Source organism: Haemaphysalis longicornis, unplaced genomic scaffold (genome assembly GCF_048455015.1).
Source record: "Haemaphysalis longicornis isolate Haplotype H1 unplaced genomic scaffold, Haemaphysalis longicornis Haplotype H1 scaffold_62, whole genome shotgun sequence".
In the NCBI taxonomy this organism is placed as follows: domain Eukaryota; kingdom Metazoa; phylum Arthropoda; class Arachnida; order Ixodida; family Ixodidae; genus Haemaphysalis; species Haemaphysalis longicornis.
In genome coordinates, this window is record NW_027526410.1 from 1487564 (window position 1) to 1510414 (window position 22851).

At 46.9% G+C, this 22851-nt stretch overlaps 1 protein-coding gene across 1 annotated transcript; it reads left to right on the top strand.

Moving 5' to 3' along the window:
- Nucleotides 1-11032: 11032 nt before the first annotated feature.
- On the top strand, nucleotides 11033-21805 carry LOC144144114 (uncharacterized). Its single transcript, XM_077675504.1, has 5 exons — nucleotides 11033-11539; nucleotides 14063-14211; nucleotides 17139-17197; nucleotides 18681-18758; nucleotides 21578-21805. Exons 1-5 carry the CDS (start codon nucleotides 11417-11419, stop codon nucleotides 21709-21711), a joined length of 543 nt encoding a protein of 180 aa, XP_077531630.1. The 5' UTR covers nucleotides 11033-11416; the 3' UTR covers nucleotides 21712-21805.
- Nucleotides 21806-22851: the final 1046 nt, after the last annotated feature.

The following is a 22851-nucleotide window of genomic DNA, read 5'->3' on the forward strand; positions in this document are numbered from 1 at the left end:
ATGGCAAATGTACATAGTGTGCGTGTATTCTTAGCCTTATCGCGCTCAAATATGGTGCTCCTGCCTGCTTACCGACGTATTGCTCGCGTTCTTCTTTTTATCACTTTGTATCAGCAAGCAGGTGAAATACATTTGGACGTGCGCTTGAATCTAGAAAGACGGTGGGTTTAGGCTGGTTCATTTTGCTCCTTGCAGAACCTATGGGGCACAAAGTATAAGTGACGAAGATGACGCAGTTTACGTGATGGATTATTAGAAGAGGAGGAGGAGGCAAAATGTTTTTGAGCAAAACAAGAAAATACAGTGGGTCCCCTTTTCAGTTCAGGAGGTCTCGTGTCGCCGCTCCTCGTGTGGCTGACTGGATGAAGGAAAGACATTAAGAGGCTTACAGTGATACTTATGCCACTCCGCTTTTTCTCGTCCTTGCATGCGAGCGAGACTCCTAAGAAGTCTGGGATCGTTGGGCCTTCGAGCAGTGGGACTGCCTTTGGCTTATACTATCTGCTTTCGTCTGGGCGTCTTGCTTTGAACGCATGGTTCGTGCAGATATTTCTTCACACGCATCCAAAATTCACCCATCACCAGCTCTCTTTTTGCCACATTTTTTTCTCTTCACACTTGCCGAAGTCGACTCGCTAATTAGGTCATCCGCCGCACGTAGCGCAGCCAGTCTTCTACCGACGAGAAAACACACTGGACGGAGTATTTGACTCCCGTATGTCGTGAAACACGAAGGTCAGAGGGTGGGAGTTAACGATCGTCTCGACCTCCGAAGTATCTTGGACAGTTCTGCAGCGTCAACTAGTAGTCCCAACATTTTCTTCGACGTCGACTTGATGGAGCGCGCCAGCGGTTCATAGAAACCACCCCACTATGGAGCTCCCTCTACGATGAATTTCTAGGAAATAGATGAAGCTGCAAACTACGCTTGAACGACTGCACGCCTTATTGTTATCCACAACCCACCAAGTTTTTTCGATGTCCTCTTGAAAGTCAGTGCGATTTTTGTGAGTGTGGCCTGCCCGTCGTCGACGCAACCGGCGGAGTCCGGTTCATGCGTGTATTACGTTCTCTGTATAACGTGGCGCCTTCGCCAGTGAGATTTAGACGGTGAACGTTTCGCTTTACATACCGTATTTCTCGCCGCACTTGCCACTGTTCACCATTCGGAAATATTGGTGACTACGACAAGCATAACAACAGTAGAAAAAAATGGCCGTGTATCTACTCCCTTGCAAATTCCGACGCAAGACTATAGTCGACTGGCATCTCTGGCAAGTAAATGCATCCCTTTTATTTCCCGCTCACCTCTCATGCTGTTCTTCTCCCGTCTCGTTTCTTCCAAGATAACATGCTACAGGCCTGCTCAAGTCAATTTAAATATACCGCGTTCCACTGCTCAAAGTCGGGTTCCTCGATGCCAGCGCTACCGTACGGCGGATACGCGCGTGAATCGAGGCACCCTACTACAACATTTATAGAACCACGGTGCCCTACTGCACGACTGTTTTAAGTGCAACGTGGATCCCATCTAGTGTACCTTTCGCTGCTATTGCCGTAGTTTTTTTAAATAAAGGAACACTGCAAATATAACTTATGTACTGATTTTCTGCTTCCCATTTGCGTAATGTCTTGTTCTTGTTTAACAATGTTGAAAAGTATGAACATCAACACCGGACTTCGACGTTGAGCGTTGGCTGTCAGTATATGACACTACTGCGCAGATAATGTTTCACATTACCGGGCTGGCTGAATCGAGTGACAGACTAAAATTTTCCCGTTCAACTAGCCCAAGAAAGACTATAGTCTTTAAAAGACACACGCCAGCTCATCTAAACGTAGCTATGCCACGATGAAAGCTTCAGATTGCGTCGACTCCTACGTATGCGTGGAATCCGCGCGCCTATTTTTATCTTTATTAGTACGGCAATACGCGCTGCACCGGCCACGAAAAGCTCGACCTCTCGCTTCTTTGCGGCGGTCGCTGCCCCTGGTTTCTCTTCAAAGATGTCGGAGCCGAACGGGGCTTGAGGACCTTCGTTTTTTGACGCTTACTCACAAACAGCGCTGTCGTGAACTTGCGCGGTTCCTTTGGCCGCAGGGATTTGTTGCTGTCCTTGCACGAAAAGCAGCCGGGGCTCGAGCAATTTTTTGGGTTTACGTCATAGCGCCGGTGACGTCATAGTTCTGAATCCGGGGTATAGGCAGCCAGGCTTGCCAGTGCATAAAGGACCCGCTAAAGGAGCACCCCGATTCCCTCAAAGTGGGGACACAACACAGAATTCACACTCCCTGGATTTACTGTGACTTCTTCGCCGCATTAAATCGCAAGAAGTCGCAAAATGTTATCGGAAGATACTAGGAAGAAAAGGGGACAGAACTGCATGCGATACTGAGAGAAAGAACTAGCTTGCGGAAGCGTATGTTTTATAGATTTGGAAAAAAATGTTAATCACCCAAAAGTAGTACCTTTTAAAGGAAACAATTCACTTCACTTTCTACGGCGGTGTAATTCGTGAATCGCCTTTTATATTTTACGCTTAGAAGTGAGGAAATATTTAGCAGTTAGCCGAGAATCGTTGTGGCTCTCACTTTATCTGATTTCTTCGATGCTTTTCGCAATCAAGGCAAGCAATAATAAGAAACTGTTAATAATAAACAATAACAATAAACAATAAACTGTTACAAGCAATAATAAACGACAGATGTGGTTAGTTATCTTTCCGTGATAACGCAATTTCAGTCACGTTTAGACGCAAGTATTACTGAATCAGGAACAATAGGATGTTTGCATTTATTTCGGCTGCACTTGCAACACCGCCACTAAACGTAGCTTCCCGTAAATGTTCGAAGGGAAAACACATTTATTGTCTCCTTTGGGGGCTACATGGTGATGTTGATGGTTGGGTTTTTTTTTTGGCGCAAGGCCAGCTGGGGCAAAGAGCGCCAAACAAAATTATACGAGAGAAAACAGTGGCTACTAAAATGTGTAAGCCAGAATAACAGCAAAATCAAATAAAACCAATGGAGATGGCTGGAGTATAGGGCCAGTGTTGACTACGCATGATAGGATATGAGGTTTAAAAAGTTAACATCAGACAAATATTTAAAAACGCGTTGCACAGAGACGATGGCATTGTCACCGAAAAACAAGGAAGTGTGTAGCGGAATGTGTTGTCTGTATAGTTCCTTGAAGTGTCTGTGTCTTGTTGTGTCGAGTGCCTTGCATGTAATTAAGATGTGGACTACGGATAGGCCGTCCCCACACCTGCTACACATGGGTCTTGGAGAGCCAGTGAGCAGGTGTGAGTGTGTTACATGTGTATGGCCTATCCGCAGCCTAGCTAAGGAAACTTCAATGTGTCTGTTGTGTGAGTCAGTAGTGTATGCTCCCAAGTGTGGTTTTATTACGTGTAACCCCCGCACGGGGCACCTTGAGTAATCTTGGTGACGGTACTGGCGATACCGCGGACCCCGAGCCCCCAAACATAAGCTGGATCCAACCGTGGCGATGTGTTTATAGGTGGAGGGTTAGAAACCACGAACGGTGGCCGTCGGAGCCCAGGTCAAGCTCCGGCGGATGGGCTCCCTGTCTGTTCACCAGGCAGGGGGCTCCAGGACCTCCTTGACTACCAGGGTAAGGTCAAGGAAGAAAGTACCCCCGTCTCCCTGCTTTTTCCTATGCCATATGGATAAATCAAACCCCCCCCAGACGTGATCGGCCCCCTAAAAGGGGCCGCACCGAAGTATCTTTTCCTTCTTTGCCTTCTATCTCGCTCCCAAAGCCAGATAACTACCCTCGTTTTTTGATCATGGAATCTGTGGACAAATCGAAGCCGGTTTCCTCTCAATCGGTATTTCTTGTTTCTAAATACCTTGAAGGTATCATCGGCAAAACATATGACGCCAAAAAACTCAGAACTGGTGAAGTGCTAGTTGAAGTTAAAACTAAGCAGCAATCTACAATCCTCCTGAAACAAACCCGCATGGCAGATCTGGAGATCAGGGTCACACCCCACCGCAGCCTCAACAGTTGTCAAGGTGTGATCTCTGAGGCAGATCTCCTAACCGAGACAGAGACTGATCTGCTCGAAGGCCTAAAAGAACAAGGCGTGACAGCAGTAAGGCGCATCGTCATCAGGAGAGAGAACAAAGAAATAGCCACCAAACATCTGATCCTGACTTTTGACCGCTGCACACTGCCCGAGCATGTCAACGCAGGTTTCATCCGTTGTTCTGTCCGGCCGTACATCCCGAACCCGAGGCGCTGTTTCAAGTGCCAGAGGTTCGGGCATGGTACCAACTCCTGTCGAGGCAGAACAACATGTGCCAAATGCGCCCAGCATGATCATCTATCTGACAACTGCACTGCAACCAACTTCACCTGCCCGAATTGCCAGGGTCCACACGCAGCATACTCTCGCGCTTGTGAAAAGTTTCATCTTGAAAAAAAAAATCATTAACCTTAAGATAACCGAAAACATCACCTTCCCAGAGGCGCGAAAGAGGTTCGCCTCCTTCCCTCTGGGCAGGTACGCCGACGCAGCTCGCCGGGGGGCGGAGCGGCGTTTGGTTTCGGCGGGGACCCAGTACCGCGAGTCGGACTTGGTCCCGCCCCCGCCCCCCCCTGGGTTGCCTATGGCAGCCCAACCCACCTCCGCACCGCCCGCTCACCCAGCAGCGGCTGTGGTGGCAACAACGTCTGTTGGGGATGCCGCTGCATCCACTGCTTCCTCTCCACCGGCCCAAAGCACACGCAAGGGCACGGAGATGGAGACGGAGGCAGTCGCAGCGACCCCCTCCCCCGCCTCACTGCCTGTGCCACCTGTGGTGCTCCCCACGCCTTCGGCACTGGCAGCGCAGGCAAAGAACACCCGAAAGGGTACCACGTCAAGGGGGCCCAGTCCGCTGGCCACCCCCTTGCCATCAGATGACGACATGGACGTCGAGCCCTTCCGGCTTTCATCGCAGCGGAAGGAACGGGCTGCGACGTCCAGGTCAGTAGAGAAGGTCAGAAAACCCCTTCCAAGAGTGCAAGCCCCGAAAGACCCTACATAAATAATCACACTCCAGTAGCTCTAACACATCATAATGGGAAGAGAAAACATTGTTCAATGGAACTGCAGAGGCCTTCTGAATAATCTTGACGACGTGCATGAGATTCTGCATGCCAATCAGCCAGGTTTAATGTGTGTCCAGAAAACACATCTTAATTCCAAACACACAAATTTCTTGAATAGTTACCTGGTATACAGGAAAGACAGGGATGGCTGCACAGTCTTCTGGCGGTGTGGCCATAATTGCCCGCAAATCCTTAGCATGCCACCCTGTCACCCTGAACACTGTCCTTGAGGCTGTAGCAATTCGAACAATAATATTTGATAGGTTGATAACGGTATGCTCCATATACATTCCTCCTGATGTCTCACTCTCGAGCTCTGACTTCGAGGCGCTGGTTGACCAACTGCCCGAACCATACATCCTTACAGGCGACCTTAATGCTCACAACTCTCTTTGGGGCTCTTCCAGAACGGATGCCCGAGGTCGCCTGATAGAGAAATTCCTTACATCTTCTGGAGCATGCCTTTTCAACAATAAACAGCCTACATACCATAACATAGGACATAACACATACTCATGTCTTGACTTGGCTATAGGTTCTGCAATTCTCTTTCCATGTCTTGAATGGGGCGTGGGCACAGACCCATATGGTAGTGACCATTTCCCCACTTCATTAACGCATATAGGTACAGGCCCGAGCAGTCCATCTTCCCATAAAAGGTTTAATGAAGCAAGAGCTAACTGGAATACATTTACAGAGACATCCAAACTACACCACACATCCATAGGACACCTACACGTTGAAGAAGCTACCCAACTGCTCACGGCGCACATCCTCGACGCCGCCGAAAGGTCCATTCCCCACACCTCTGGTGCCCCGCGCAACCAGCGGAGGCCGTGGTGGAATGAGAACTGTAGGCGGGCGCGAGAGGCCCAGAACAAGGCGTGGGGTATCCTTCGTCGGTACCCCACGTCGGGTAACCTCATTTTGTTCAAACGGGCCAAGGCGTTCGGAAAACGTGTGCGCCGTGAGGCAAAACGCGATAGTTGGCGTACATTCATAACATCAATTAACTCCTACACAGACACACGGAAAGTATGGACGAGAATACGTAAACTCAAAGGACAACAAACACACAGCCTGCCTCTGGTCAGCACAACAGGGGACACACTCGTAGACCAGGCTGACACACTCGCACAACACTTCCAACACGTGTCCAGTTCAGCACACTACACAAACACTTTCATGAAACACAAACAAACGGCCGAAAAGAAGCCTATACTAGATAACAATAGGTCAACATCTTCTTATAACTCAGAGTTCTCACTGTATGAGCTGAGGGCTGCTCTGAGCACGTGTTAACCCTCAGCTCCAGGCCCAGACAACATCACATATACAATGATACAATACCTGCACGCAGACACTCTTCTAACACTCTTACACGTATATAACAAGATATGGCTTTCGGGGCACATTCCAAACTCTTGGAAGGAGGCTATAGTTGTAGCTTTCCTGAAGGAGGGAAAGGACCCGTCGTCTCCCTCAAGTTACCGTCCTATTGCCCTGACGAGCTGCCTGTGCAAGCTTCTCGAGAAGATGATCAATCGCAGGCTCGTGTACTTCCTCGAGTACAATGGTCTTCTCGAGAGCTGCCAGGCAGGCTTCAGGGCGGGGTGATCCACGAACGATCAACTCGTATCTCTTGAATCCTATATAAAGGATGCCTTCGTTCATAAACAGTATTGTGTAACGGTGTTTTTCGACCTCGAGAAGGCCTACGACACCGCTTGGTGGTACGGGATCCTCAGTGACCTAAAGTCATTCGGTGTCTCGGGTAACATGTTAAACACTCTTGTCAGTTACCTGTCAGAAAGAACGTTTCGAGTGAGAGTCGGTGGTGCACTCTCAAGGGTTCACGTGCAAGAAAATGGCGTGCCACAAGGTGGTGTGTTAAGCTGCACTCTTTTCATAGTAAAAATGAACTCTCTTGGTAAGGCACTGCCACCCACAATCTCTTATTCCATGTATGTAGATGACGTCCAGATATCCTATAAATCATGTAATATGTCAATCTGCGAACGTCAAGTCCAGCTTGGTGTAAAGAAACTTGCCGGCTGGGCAGACAAGAATGGTTTTAAATTGAATCCTGCAAAAAGCTCCTGCGTTGTGTACTCCAGGAAGCGCTGGGTCCATCCGGACCCAGACATTACTCTTAATGGCGTGTCGCTTCCTGTGAATAAGGAGCACAAGTTCTTAGGTGTGGTGTTTGATCACAAACTCACATTCATTCCCCACATCAAGGAACTCAAAAATAAATGTCTCAAAACAATGAATATACTTAAGGTTCTCTCCCACCAATCCTATGGTTCCGACAAAGAACTCTTGCTTCGCTTGTATACTGCTTTGGTTGGGTCTCGTTTGGACTATGGCAGTGTGGTGTATGGGTCGGCGACTAAGACAGCCTTGCGAATTCTTGACCCAGTGCTACACTTGGGCCTTCGTCTTTCGTCGGGTGCTTACCGCACTTACCGCACCTGCTGAGAGTCTGTATGCCGAGTGTAATAAGTGGAGCCTTGAGAACCAACGGACGTACATGGACTTACTTTATGCTTTTAAAATTTCATCGCTGAATAATCATCCTTTTTATCCTGTCTTTAACGATACATCCACATCTCTGCTCTTTGTAAATCGCCCATCCGTTCCTCTGCCCTTTTCACTTAGAGTGAAAGAGCGAGCCTCGGATCTGAGCGCTTCGTTTTTAGACGTGTACAGGTCATCCTCTTTAAACATTTTACCGCCTTGGCAAGTTCGCCCTGTGTCCTGTGACCTTTCTTTTAAGAAACTTGACAAAAATCGGGTACCGCGAGCTGCAATACTTCAGCACTTTCTTTCTTTGCAGTTCAAATACCCACGTGCTGAATTCTACAGTGACGCTTCTAAAACCTCTACTATGGTGTCGTGCGCTGCTCATGGTCCGGATTTCAGTGCATCCAGAACCATGAGCGTGCACACAACAATTTTTTCAGCAGAAGCGTACGGAATTTTACTGATTGTACGACATATCCTTGAAAATCAAATTCCCAATTCTATCATCTGCACAGATTCCTTGAGTGTTGTTCGCGCACTGTCATCGCATACACCCCCCAAAAACCACATAGTTAATCTTGTATTTAAATCTATCATGTCTGTGTATGCGCAGAAGCATCAGCTGCTCCTCTGCTGGGTCCCAGGACACGCTGGGATCGCTGGAAACGAGTTGGCAGACGAGAGGGCAGCTGCTGCTGCACTCAGGAACACTGTAGACATAACAACCGTACCATATACAGACCTCAAGCCACACATAAGACAACACTTGCGTAGAACATGGCAAACACACTGGAGTGAACAGACAGATAACAAGTTACACGCTATAAAACCATGCTTGGGACCATACACCACTGACACACGCAACAGACACACAGAAGTCGCCTTGGGTAGGCTGCGGATAGGGCACACCCATGCAACTCACTCGTATCTGCTGACGGGATCTTCTAGACCCAGTGCGGCAGGTGCGGAGAGGCCCTATCCGTAGTGCACATACTAATCACATGCAAGGCACTTCACACAACACGACACAAACACTTCAGAGAACTCTACGGACAACATATTCCCCTACATCCATCGTTTTTCCTAGGTTATGATGCCATTGTTTCCGTGAAACGTGTGTTTGAGTATTTGTCCGACGTCAAGTTTTTAAACCTCATTTCCTATCACGCATCATGAAATCTGGCCCTATACACCAGCCATGCTCATTGTAGTTTTGTGACTTTACTTTTGTTTTTGCTGATTTTACTTAGTGTTTAAGGTTTCACCCCTATCATCGACTATTGTTTTGGCGCTCTTTGCCCCAGTTGGCCTTGCGCCATAAACATCCAACGATCATCATCATCATTTATTACGTGTAACTTGTTATCTGTCTGTTCACTCCAGTGTGTTTGCCATGCGTTGCGAAGTTGGTGTCTAATGTGTGGCTGCATGTCTGTTTACGGCACTGTTGCTATGTCCACTGTATTCAAGAGTGTACCAGCAGTGGCCATTTGATCTGCGGTTTCATTCCCGGCTATTCCACATTGGCCAGGAACCCAACATATTGTTATTCCAAGACTTGAGGCGTATGCCGACATAAGGGCCTTAAAAACAAGATTGATTACATAATATTTTGAGTGTTTTCTTGACAAAAGTGCACGTACAACACTAAGAGAATCTGTAAACACTATGGACTTTGAAATTTCATGTTGAACGATGTAATGTAAAACAAGTAAAATGCCGTGTGCTTCAGCCGTAAAAATGCTGTTGTGGGAGTTCATTCTTTTACACACGTTGAGGTTCGGCCCATGCGCAGCACAAGACACAGCCGTAGCTGTCTTTGATGCGTCGCAGCAATACTCTGCGCATTGATACTTCTCCTTCAGGAAGAGGAAATGGTGAATAATGGCTACCCTTGGTGCCCTGTTTTTGTCAAATTGCAGAAAGGACGAGTCACAACAAACTGCCCGGAGTTGCCACGGCGCAATAAAATCAGTAATGGGTGTTTTATGGATTTGTGAAAATGACACAGCCAGCTCGGAAGCTTCTGCTCTCACTCTGAGAGGGAACGGCACGGAAAAAGATGGACGATTTGCAAAGAGCTGCTCTGATGACGCATCATGAATGGTTGAATTAAAAGGATGATTTGTCATAGACATGATTTTAGAGGCATACAACAAGTTACTGTATGTCCTATGGTAATACAGGGACCATTTGTGACACTCTGCATAGATGCTTTCAACGGGGCTAGTGCGAAAGGAACCACAGGTAAGACGAAGCCCCAAATGAAGCACCCGGTCAAGCATTTTTAGCGCCGTCTTCGTCGCGAACCCATAAACAACACTGCCATAATCCAAGCGAGATCCTACCACTGCAGTATAAAGCCGCAGGAGGAGCTGCTTGTCAGCACCATAAGATTGCTGTGACAGGACTTTAAAAAAAGTGTTCATTGTTTTTAGGCATTTGTGTTTAAGGTGTTTCAAGTGAGGGATACATGGTGATGTTGTTTTTGGTTATTTTGTTGCGCTTGCAGCCAGAGCCTGCATATATTTACGTTTACTTCGAAGCCTAATTGTCAGTTGCATCAGCATGTTTCAACAAATTGAGCTCACATTACACCAGTCCGCTAGTAAACCACAGATTAAAAATAGCTTAATACCCAACAACCAGGCTCTATTTGGCTACAAATATTTTGTGGCGCTCGAATTGCCCATGGGTTTTTCGCGCACATGGCTTTCGGTGTCGCTACAAATTTGACAGAAGCGTTTGTACAGTACTAATTACTAACAACAAAAATTTAAAACAAGTTCGAGATACAGCGGCTTTCTTTTCTGTATGCCGGAGCCTCTGTGCATACTATTAAGCAAAAACGTCGCCACTGAAGTCTGAAGCACTATTAATTTTTGTGGTTTCCTACATGCGCATCTGTAGCTGCGTCATCGCCTGCGCGAGACGACATCCCATTTACTTCCCTTCTATTGCAGCTCGACAAGCGGATACCTGGAGGGCACACGTACAGAAGCACGTGTAGCTCTGGTTCTCTGCGCTCAAGCTGGAGCTGTTGCGCGCGTTCGGGTAAATCACTACATTTAACGGAAATGCGATTTTTCACTTCTAGACGGATATGGTTGACAGTGTGCGGCTGCGCCATTCAAGGCTAGGCGACTGCAGCCCATTTTCTTTCTCTTCTCACTGAGAAAGTGCACAGGTATCAGAGGTTTCTATACGGGTGCTTCATCTACACGTGCAGTTTTAGAGCTCTGCGCGGAGCAGTACACCAGAGCTAGTAGCATGTGGTACGAACTGAGGAAACGAATATATCAAGGGGAAATGTTGTTTTTATCTCATTGCTGGTATGAGTAGTCAGCTCATAGCTGCAGCCTCGCGTTCGCCACACAACGGCCCATTTTTCTTTCCATCTGAACTCAGCAAACAGAGTTCGAACACTCCAACCCGAGGACTTACGAAAAAAATACACATGTACCTGTTGACCTCGGAGCAAAGCAGTGAACCAGAGTTGCGAGCGGTTGAGGCCCGAAAGGGTGTATTAAGTTCATCGAGCGGAAATGTCATATTTCTTTGCCTGCCTCGGTCACCCACGTGATTAGGATATCGCATTGAGGTTACACATGTTTATGTTTTTTACAATAGAGCAATGGCTGAAAAAGGCGAGGTATAACCTATTGGCATCCTGTGTTTTCTATTTAAAAAGACCAGTAAGCAGTTCAGGACAGAGACGCTTGCAGCCGTGTCAAGAGTACCGCAGCCTGAAGTGGAGGAGACCTTAATATGGCCGAAATTATGAAAGTAGTTGGCCTACTTGTTGCCACGTGTTTCTTCGGAGCAACGTCTTCGGCAACTTACCACCCGATCTGCGACGAAACTCCGCTGAACACTTTCGACATAAACAAGGTACATAGATTTTTGCTATGCGTTTGGTCCTTGACTGAAGCAGTGTTCTCTCGCGCAACAGCAGCCAAGAGCTACCAAAGGGTAGATTCACTTTACCGCGCGGAATAACGCTTGGTAGAAAATTTGAAAACAAGAAATTTTCAACACAAAGTTGTTTCACAAAATTCGTCTACCGTTGTGCTCAACTGCAAGGAAAGAAATTATTCTCACTGGTTCGTATTGAGAAGGCATAACAAAAAATGATTTATTGCGCCGTACATGTGGTTTCTGTTCCCACGGCAATGTTTTGGTACCACAAGAAAGAAAAGGACCTCGTGCCGCCATCCGATTATAGGGTTTCTGCGCTGGAGTTTTGGTAAGGCCCAGTTTTGGCGGCATTCTTCCCCCTCTCGTGTGCTACAGGTCTGGGTAGTACAAAAGCAGACGACCGTGGCCACCCTCCATGTGTTTTCGATTACAAGCCAGAGCGAAAGTTGGTTGTACTTAGTTCAATCACGCTGTGGTGGTGCGTTTAAATGACTGCATACTGAATAAAATAGCCGTTAAAGCAGCTGCAAAGGCTAAACAAAATAATGTCCGTTACAACAAGCCGATTTATCGGCTGTCTTTTGAGCGAGCTGTCGCGGTCGTCGCGGCGTGGGAGAGTATCGCCAGGTCGGGTGGTCTAACTTGCTTACGATATTTACCATTCTTTCTTCTTGCGCAAGGTCAACAAATGAACAGTTCGCAAGTAGCATAAACACAAAACGCTGCGCATCCTGTAGCCTGAGGTAACTGTAAATGGTTGATCTAGCGGGAGCACGCGGACTCGAGAAATGCAGCCGACTCAACTGACACTGCTGGTACAGCCGTGCAAGCCTGGCACCGCCTTGAAAACGAGTGGAGATTGTGTTTTGTATTTTCGCAAGCTAAATGATTCTTGCTTATCATTGCACGCCGCACGATTTACGAACGGCAGGGTACGTGTATACCAGGGAGTAGGCGAGGCAGTAGCGTAAAAAAAAACAAAAAAACTTAAGCGCAAAGGACACAAAACAAGCGCCAAAGAGATGTGTACTTCTATATTTAGATGATTTTTAACACATCCGCAAACACGGTGCGCGGCACAAATTTTTACTTCGGATCGTCACTGTGTTGGTTATCTTCCACTGCAGGGGTCGGCAACCTACAGCCCGCGGGCCGACCGTGGCCCGCGGGGCTGGATTATGCGGCCGCCAGCACGTCGTCAGAACCAACAATCTGAATGCCGACACCAGTTTTGAACTCGAATGGTGTTAGACGGAGAGACAAGGACAGAGAATTGATCGCTTCCATTAGCATTGTCCCCCATCTTCACACTGAGCCAGAGTATTATGAAATACCGTATTTACTCGCGTAATGATCGCACTTTTTTTTCAAAAACATTTGATGTAAATTGAGGGGGGCGTTCATTACGGCGGGTAAATTTTTCTAAGAACGTTTTTGAGCACAGAAAACGGAAGCGAATAGTGGGTAAACATTTTGACGATAGGTCTCATGAACATAATAAAAATAATAAATAAAAATATAATAAAAACTCTGCACACCGCCTCCAGCCTGCTTTGCGAAAAATGTCGTGTTTTCAGGAATAACCGAACGCGCCGGTACGAGTTTGCTGGGAGGTGACAACAGTTCGACGAATAAGTGGCTGCCTCTGTTACAGTGCGGGACATCAAAACAGTCATGGGGGCCGACTCATCAACCTGAGCGCGTTTTTTTTCTTTGTCGTGTGTGTATAGTATCTGCATTTAGTGACAGTTTCTTCCTCATCAATATTGAATGCATGGTTGCCGATATCGGCAAGTCTGCCGCATTGACGTATCCATGCCCTCTTCGAAAGGGAAGAATACAGAGGTACGGACGATCATCATCAGATAGACTTTGCACACATACGACACATTGGTGCGGCTAGTTCAGGGTGCGTTCATTGCGCGGGAAATAAAAAAAATCTAACTTTGGCGACATACTTCAGGGGTGCGATTATTACGTAAGTGCGATCATTATGGGAGTAAATACGGCGCCTACCCTGATTCTATTGTGTTAAGCGGGAACGGGGAATATATGATGAAAGAGTGCAATCAAAGTGAACGGCCAATCAGTTCGCCCGACCACTTTTGTTTTACGGCCACTACGTTCGGAATCACAAAACAGGTTGCACGCTTCTGACGCTTGCTACATTTTGTCACTGATTTAACAATGGGGGGGGGGGGGGGGTACGGGCGAGTTGGTAATGAGTAACCAAGCGTACAATACAAGCGTACCATTGCCCCAGCACCCCTTCAGTTACACCAACAACGCTACAGTTGGTGCGTTTTCCCCAAATCCTATACTGTCGTTCGTGTGCTTTATAATTAAAATATCCAATGTTTGTCGCTTTTTAATACTAACATACCGTGTACTTATTTAATAGTAAATGGTTTTTGGAAGAGTACAGATAGCGGACACGGCTGCTGCAGTGCCTTTCGGGTCTTTGCGTAATGTACATCGTCGGTTACACTCTTGCAGATGCTGACCTGCGGCTTCAATGCTGATGCATGGTCGCTGTGGATACCGATGGAGGGGTCGGCGTTCTGTGAACGTGACAGCATTGATGTATCAGACAAAGGCGACTACGTCTGCTACGCAGTCAACTCGAGTGACTGCACGCGGTCACCGTAAGTCTCACCTACACTCACAATCGCCGAGACCGACTGTTCGCTACTTATGAAATTTTGCCCCTGAGAATGATTTGTATTGTTGACAGGCCTATTAACCAGCGCTTGTAGGTTGAATGGTTTAAAGCGCATCTTTATAATTGCAACGTTCCTTTAACGTATTTGTTTAGTACACGTGCCCGAAACTACCTCATTTCGCCGGATGACATATAAACGCATGGAACCTGCCCTGTCGGTAGCAAGGATTACTGCGCTTGGCACTATACCATGGGAAGCGTTAGTTGGTTGTGACTTTTTGGAAACATTCCTAGTTTCTCTTTGCGTGTTAAGTGCATTTGGGATGGTTACACCATGCAAAAAAGTTCGAGGGCACGTGGTTCCACGGACATCTAGACGTGCCGTATGGCGGCACTGGACGGAAGTGTATTTTTACCTGCACTAAATGTCCGGCTACTTCAGCAGAAAACATTTGCAACATGTATATTTCATACTGCTATTGATTATAAATTCATGGTTATAGTCAATGATCCTTCGCGTCGTCTGGGCCTCTGTGATCGGCACTCGGTTCATCCGGTTTATTCGGTTTTGCTTAATCATTTTTGCTTGTAGACACCTTGGTGTGTCAGTAATACCAGAGTCCCTCAATGTTTTCCGCTGTAACGCTATGGGAGAGCTTTGTGCTTTCCCGAATGAGGCCGCACCACGGCGCTGGAGTTGGTCAAAGGGCTGCGTGGGAAAGGGTAGGAGGGCGTTCGGCAAGGAACGGACGTTCGCCGCGGTATTAGCAGTGCGGGTTCTCTTGTCTTATCGTGGGCCCCTAAAATGGACTTGGCATTTTGTAGATCCCGGAAAATTTCGTGTGAATGGTCGTGTTCGTGCCTGCAAATCTGGTTACCGAGGAAACGGCGACAAAGCGTCGCTATTTCGCGCCCCTCCTGACGACAAGCTGCGCGCGACATACAAGATCTACCAGTCTCCGAAAAAAAATATGGCCTGACCTTTTATTTACGGGATGTCCGCGTATTTAAAAAAACAATTTCACACCGGCTTGTAGAATGCTTCGTGAGTGGAGATAAAGAGTGCGTCAATGTGTCGCAGATATTGAAAAGAGCACAGTCCCCGGCAACTGAACGACCAGATTCCCGGCCGCGGTGGCTGCTTTTCTGATGGAGGCGAAAAGCAAAAACGCCTGAGTGTTCGAGATTTCGGTGCAGCTTAAAAATCCCCATTTGGTCAAAATTAATTTACAGCACTCAACCACGGCGCTCCTCATCGCCTTTCAAGCGTCGGCGCGTTATACCCCACAATCAATCAATAAATCAACTGAACGACTGCTGCAGTTGTCCGGTAAACGTTGCATTTTGTGGACACAACAGCAGGAAAGGACCACTTTTTTAAAGTGCCTCCTGCATTTTTTCACTCGCAAAAGAAATAAGGCTTCGAGAACAGCGGTTCGCTCATAACGCCCGGTGAGCGGAAGTGAAACCTAGCCAGTGAAAGCAGCTGTGGAGATTTTTTTCTCGGCATTATCTTCTCTTTGTTTTCTTTTCCTTGGGGGAGGTGAAGAGGGGGGACGTGTTGGTTGCTTTGTAATCAGGCACGTTTTCGGTCTGTGAAAGGAGTTCTTAAAACCACCGCCTTTTTGCTTTGCGAACATTTTTCTTTTTTAACACCAGGACGACGTTAATTACGATTAAGTGCGCCCTCATTTGACTCGCACTGACTGTTTCAAATACATGGGAGTAACATTTGCTATCAATTTTAGAATAGCATGTACAAGTAAACAATATATGCACTAGGCATGCAGTAAATTGGAAATTTAGCGACCAAAATTAACGGCGGCCCTTCAGAAATTGAAACAGCGTATTTAACTCTCGTACGTCCCCTTCTGAAATATGCTGGTGTAGTATAGATAACCCACCAACCATTCCTTGTCGATAAGTTAGAATATATGGAAAATGTATCACTCCACTTCATTTACTCGAAGTATACACGGCACCATAGCGTAAACGCACCAGGTTTCCAAGCTAGCATACCAACACTAACATGCCGTCGACTCGTTGCATCGTTAGTTTTTTTTTTGGCTTCATCACGGCAGCGTCGACGTTGATAAAGAAGTCTACCTCCGGCATCCTTTTCATCATTCGCGAAGAAGCAACCATAGCTGTCATATCACGCCTTTCGTTCGTCGCTTTTAAACTTTCAAGGTTTCTTTCTTTTTACTAACTATAGAAACATAGATTCATTAACCAAGTGGTCGAAGCGTGTTCTGCTGACATGCCTGTTGCTTAAACCGAGACACTGTATAATTCTGACCATTATTCAAAGCGTGCTAACTGGCGAAATAAAAGTGTACTCTGTGGTTGTTGATGCTATTACGTTAAATACACTTATAGAGCTGTGTTTTGAAACTGTGAGCCCTTTAAAAAAATTCACTGTTCCACTCGTTTCTGAACCATGAATTACGCTACAGGGTAAACAGTATGAGTGAATAAAAATACAATGAAGGAAGAAACAGAAATAATACACCGTTTTTGCAGAAAACTCAGCCTAACAAAAGGCATACAGTTATCTTCAAAGTTTCGCTGGCCTGCTTGCTTTATTCTGCTATTGAAGGAGGGAATAGTAACCTAAGTTTTTCTTCGCGTTAATTTTGCTCTTTTCGAGGCGTCCTTTACCACGCCGATAGACCAAAAAAACCGACTTGGGCAACTCATTTGGGGCGATTGTTGGGTCGATACGCTACAGTCGGTGTTCCTGCTCCCTGCGAAAATTCGTGCGGAAAGGGTGGTCTCAGCTACCACTGGGTAGACGCTGCTGGAAATCTTTGGAGAGGCCTTCATCTTGCAGTGTACGCAACCAGGCTGATAATGATGATGATGATGATGATTACCTGCTCCCTTCTAAGCGGCGTTTCTCTCTTTCAGTTACATGTTTACTACCGTGCCTGGCGAAACTTACATGGAGAGAGATCTCGGAAATGGGGGTAAGAAAAGCGTATTGTGTAAAAATGAGTGAAACAACTCGGAATCTCCTACCTTTAGCGAAATGCAATGGTTTATATCAGGGCGTCGAACCGTAGCTGAACTCGATCCGATAAGCGTAAGAAAGCTAATATTTTTGCCGTAACTCAACCCGAACCGTTATACGGGAAACGAGAGCTGCAAGTGCGTAAACGTTATGTAAGTGTTCAAGTGCTGTGGGCAAACAAGACGGGAGGCGCAACTGAAGCTCAAAGTTTTGATTCTTGCTTGTCGTCGGCAGCCAATCGCATATGTCCCTGGAATGTTGTGCAAGCTGGGCAATAAGGTGGCTGGTGAATTGCAGCACCTTCATCTATTTTCCCGGTTATTTATCTTAATCGTTCAAAGTTAGTCTTAAAGTTGGCATTACCGTTATTGGGACATTCTTTCGAATGAACCAAGCTTGTATTTTTCGCTCACGCTTCCTTTGAAATACAAAACTTAAATGTTTTCGCAATTAGGTATAATTCAATTTACCGAACCGGTTCAATGGTTAGAAACCCGTTTGCGAGCCTGTTTAGCGGGGGATTTAGTGAAATCGGCACTAAAGCGCGACGACATTGATTCACGTGAACCCGAACCAGAAATGAACTGGTATTTTTAGGGCGCAACCCTTTGTTGGCCGCCTATGGGCTGAGCGGCATTGTCGACGTAACCGAGCGAACGGTGGCAAGACCGACGAGTGAAAGAAAAAGCGAACGATGAAAGAAAGCAAAGGAGAGTTCCGCGAAATTTGGAGGAGAGGGCGGTTCGCCGTGACGGCGGGAGCCAGCGCTCTCCGAAAGTGTGCGGTGGGGGAGCGCGCAGTATGCTGTGCCCGCACGAGGCGCTCGACTGCGAGACGCTTCGCGTTCGCTTAAGACGCAGCTCGCGGTCTCTTCCTGAGACGCAGTTCGCGTCGCCGACGTAGAGGCTCATCATCGCTGCCGTCGAGAGAACCCACGACTCGAGTGAGTGCGGCTTCAGCGCACTGCTGCTGCGCCAGAATATCGCATTAGGGAGTATCGTAATCGCCAGCCATTTTTTTTTCTTTTTGAAACCCTCTTTTATTCATACGAAATTTCAGTGACACTGACAGAGAAGTCGACGTTACTAACACAACCTTGTCCTGCTGGCGCGTACTGACTTGCGTTCCAAGTTTTTGTGGACGTTTATCTTCCAGAATTCCAAGCTAACGAAGGTTCCCCGCGAGACGTTTATTTGCGCAAAAAAGTTGTGTAAATGTATCGTGAAATTATTACGACATGCAGATTTTTGACAACCTCGACAAATGGTTACAGTTTTATTGGAAAGTGTAACGGCACGGCCCACATCTGAGGAGGTGTATTGCGCGGAAAGCAGAATTTTGACGTGTTAAAAAATTGAAGCGTTTTGTAAGCTTTAACTATATACGTTTTGCGAGAAATGCTACCGCTACCATAACTGGTTTGTTTCGTCTTCTTTCAGAAAAAACAAAATCTCTCGTTTTGGACACAGATAATTGCAAGTATTTGTTTCAGTTCGAGTGCTTCCCCGATGGAACAGGTAATTTCAATAAAACTCTGTATGTCACCTGCCGAAACATTTAAAGGTTTAACTCAACGTCCGACCTTGCGAATTCCTCCTTAATATTTAGGGGTTAACGAAAGAGACTATTTAGAATGATCGACAACCACGCTCCGAACGTGTGAAATTTGCCTGAATTTTTGCGTAATAAGTGTTCACAAGAAACACCGACTTGCGCCCCTCTGGAATGTTTTACATTGAGTGTCCTCATGTCAGCGGCCTGAGTTTTATAATATGAAACAGAAAAACCTGCTGTATAACCCCTGCCTTTTTTTTATGCCAACGTCAGGTAGTATCAACAAAATTGGTCCGTAAATAAGCGAAACGCCTGTAAAACCACAATTTTGGCAAATAAGTGTTCATTAAATTAGTATCATTCATAAACCTACCAGTCAGAAGTCGGTGCCGCGATCGCGGAATTTGTATTTATAATTTTTCAGGTCTTCCCCTCGGTCCTCCATAGAAGCATGTCCATAAGCATTGCCCTCGCTTTTATAATTGTGTCGGCATTCTACGGTTTGAAGAGTGCACGTCAAAGTTCAGGTCGGTTTGTTCGGTGCTGGTGCTGTATTTTTGCGAGAACTCTAGTTTTCTCATTGTGAGAAAGCCCCGCCGTCTGCAGAAAGCTGTGTCCGGCAAATAGCTGACCGAAATTCCCATTGAGGTCGACGCGTTCCTTAGTCCCTGACTCAAAAAACTTAAAACACGAGCAGGAGCGCGCTGTGCTCGCAACGCCTGGTCATGCGCGTAGCCATGTGAAAATGCGGAAAGAGCCGCGGCAGCAGCTGTGCGGCAGTGCAAGTTGGCTGCTGACGAAGCACGAAACCTGCGAAGCGACCAGCTGCAACGACACAGCGCTTATCTACCGCACCGCGACGCTAAGCTCGGCGAGAAATACTGCCATCTCCTTTACACATCATGCCCCCTTAGTTATTTCCAGTAGAAGAGATAAGCAAACAAACAAGAAAGTCGTCTGTAGGGGCTCCACGCGCACCACTTTCGGAATGTTCAGGAAACATTGACTTTTATTCTTAAACTCTCATCTTGAGTGAATAATTAAGCTTCATCATCTTATTTGAAGATTTCAGGTCAACAAATGGAGTTAATGGAGTTGTCTCCAGTTGAGTAGTAGTGGTTTGGATGGGCTCGGTAATTAAAGCAGCCGTGCAGGCACAATACTAGTTTGTTTTATTCGAAAGATTTTGTGTTTTATAGTGCCGCCAGCGCTTTTTTGACAGCAAGTCATGCTTTATTCACTAAGAAACGAATAAGTTCAGCTTAAAATTTTGATTCACCCGCAAAATGGAGTGTTTTCGTTACTTCTGCAATGACATTACGGGAATGGCTCTGCAGCCTGTAGATGCGTAGTCGTGCAGCCTGCAGATGCAGCCTGCAGATGCGTAATGACATTACGGGAATGGCTCTGCAGCCTGCAGATGCGTAGTCGTGCTGCTGACCGCTGTGCTTGTTCGCCCCGCGCAAAAAAGTGCTTCCCGCACCCTAGTTTTACGCTGTACGGTAAAAGTATCAGTTGATTTTATTTCCTTAGTACCTATATTGACTTCGCTGACTCTTCTAACCCTTCAAGAGGCCTTATATGTTCCTACTGGCGGACCAGTCAGCGAAGCGTCACATGTGCGCTTGTGCAGCGCTTGTGTGAAGCGACCTTGACTTGGAGCTAGATACAGAGTACAAACTAACGAAGTAAAGAAAGGCACATTCTTCCAGTCACAAACGTGTTGTGGCTTAGTTTCAACTGATCGAGTGAATTGCCATGGCCCGTCGGCGGCCGGTGGACTAAACGTTGGGCCGACTGACTCGGTCGCGGAAGGTCGGCGAGCCGTGCTGTAGCGCAGCCAATTGCCAGCTCCTCTCCTGCTGACGTCACACGAAAACGCCAAAGAAAATGGGCGAGAGGGCAGAGAGGAGGACAGCATTTTCTAATGGATTTTTCTGCTAAATAAGTTCGCGTAAATGCACTCAGAGTGGTCGAAACAGGGCCTAGGTACTCCGGACTACAATTTGCGCTCGTAATCCCGCATTGTTTACAAATAACTTCAGTGTCTCTTTAAGCGCGAACCGACCGCGGCGAGAGAGCGCTATGCGAGCGCTATTGCAGAGCCTTGTTTAGCGTTAATCAACCTAGACGGCGCCACCATACCGCGAAGGGCCGTTTTATGCATTTGGTTTATTTTTACGGTATTTGTACGTGGCTTGTTTTTGTATAGATAGAAAATAATCGTTTCGTGAAACATGGTGTTCGCTCGACAAAAATGGTCACGTAAGACACCGTCGCTTGCGCCATTCGGCCATTGTCGTCAGAAACAAACCCAAAGCGCCGCAGTGCTTTGCAGTTAAAACAAGCATAGTCCGTGCAGTACGAACAGTAGTACGCATCGGTTCTTCTATGTTTACGTGTGCTTTCGTAACTTAGTTTACCCCACCAGTCTTACTGCTGTAAAAAGCATATTCCCTTCATTTAAGTGGGAACAGCTCGTTCGGCAAGCTTATAGGCCCTGCTGAATTGGCGTTTGCTTTTGGCGGCCCCAGCCAATCGCAAAGCTGCCCCATATGACATCATAGGTTCTGTTGCGGGAAGTGCGCGAATGCGTCGCGTGGCCATTTCGTTTTTTCCTTATTATATAGCTTATTTGAGCAAAGTGTATGTTAACAGTGGTGTCAGTATGATTCTAACGAAGCAATCTTTCGAATAAACCAAACTTGTGTTTTGTCTGCATGGTCCATTTAGGTTTGAACATTTTTACCGCAATAAAGGCGTTTACGTTCTTTCTTTCCAGTCTGGCGGTACCTGACGTACAAAAGCACATGGACTGATTCCGAAAAACAAGCTTTTAAGGAAAGGGTTGCAGACCACCCATACACGCAATGCTTGAAGCCATATACATTCAAGTGCGCGGAGGGTGAGCTGTAGGCAACCCCGTCGTGAAGATTACAAGAATGTTACCAGACGTCAAACTGGGCCAAATGTTCCAACATAAGTTCGTAATAAAACATTTTTTCCCGCACGGGCCACCTTGAGTAATCTTCGTGTCGGTATACGCCTGGAGCTTCGCGATCGCTGCGCCGCCTGCCGCCGCTTCTCCGCGGCGCTTACGGGATGTCCGCAGCGCAGCTGATAGCGGCTCGTGCAGTGTTTTGGTTCCGATTCGCTTCTTTTTGCCTTTCCGCGCCCTAAACATCTTTTTATTGTGAAGTCTGTAAGGAAATTGTACGTTTAGGGCATTTTAAAAACCGCTGCGTCCTGATTGGAGTTGTTCAGTGCTCGAACGCCAATGAGAGCTAACCGGGGACGCGGTACTGCGCGCTTCTTCGCGTCGGCGACGGCAGCGGCATATCACCACTGTCACCTCCGAATATTTCAGGCGCAAGTGAATTCTATTGACGCCTTGTTTAGACCTGATATTGGCACAGTGAGAGGTAGGTTTCGTTTTTCAGCGGGGACAACGAATTCGGCCTTGTTTTGAATGTACACGTCGTCCAAAAATATCATTCGGGGAGGTGATTACCTAATATACCTGGCAATAACTTGTGTCTTTTAAAGAAATTGAGGCCACGCGAACATGTTAAGTATATTCCAAGTCTATGGGTCGTTAAATATGTGCCCACTCCCGCCTGATAGAACGGACCAAGGAGAGTTAATGAAACCACGGGAAAATATATGTTCTGCCAAGTCCGGAAGCAATGTAATAGTTCGTGCGAGAATGAAAAAAAAACGGTAACAAAATAGCCCGAACGTGCACTCTGCAAGGTTATCATCCACATGGTAAAGCGAAAAGACTGCAGTGACGCAGCCTTTTTCCCCATTGCAATAAATTTAAGGGAACCTAGGAGAGCGGTGGCATAAAAAAACATCCCCCTCGCGAGGGGCACGATCAAATGCAGAGCATTTCCGCGGGGGGCGCGCCTGCAAGTCGTATGGATTACGTATTTGTTGTTGTTGTTGTAATTGTTGTCTTCCAGCGTAGACATTGTCGATGAAGTCGATGGTGAAACGTGCCGTGAACCCCCTGCCGCGGCTATGACGCAACGTGGCGCGGCTATGACGCAACAC

Coding starts and splice junctions, on each gene's coding strand:
- LOC144144114 (XM_077675504.1), top strand. CDS start 11,417: ATGGCCGAAATTATGAAAGTAGTTGGCCTACTTGTTGCCACGTGTTTC. Junction 11,540..14,062: donor ACACTTTCGACATAAACAAG/GTACATAGATTT, acceptor ACACTCTTGCAG/ATGCTGACCTGCGGCTTCAA. Junction 14,212..17,138: donor AGTGACTGCACGCGGTCACC/GTAAGTCTCACC, acceptor TCTCTCTTTCAG/TTACATGTTTACTACCGTGC.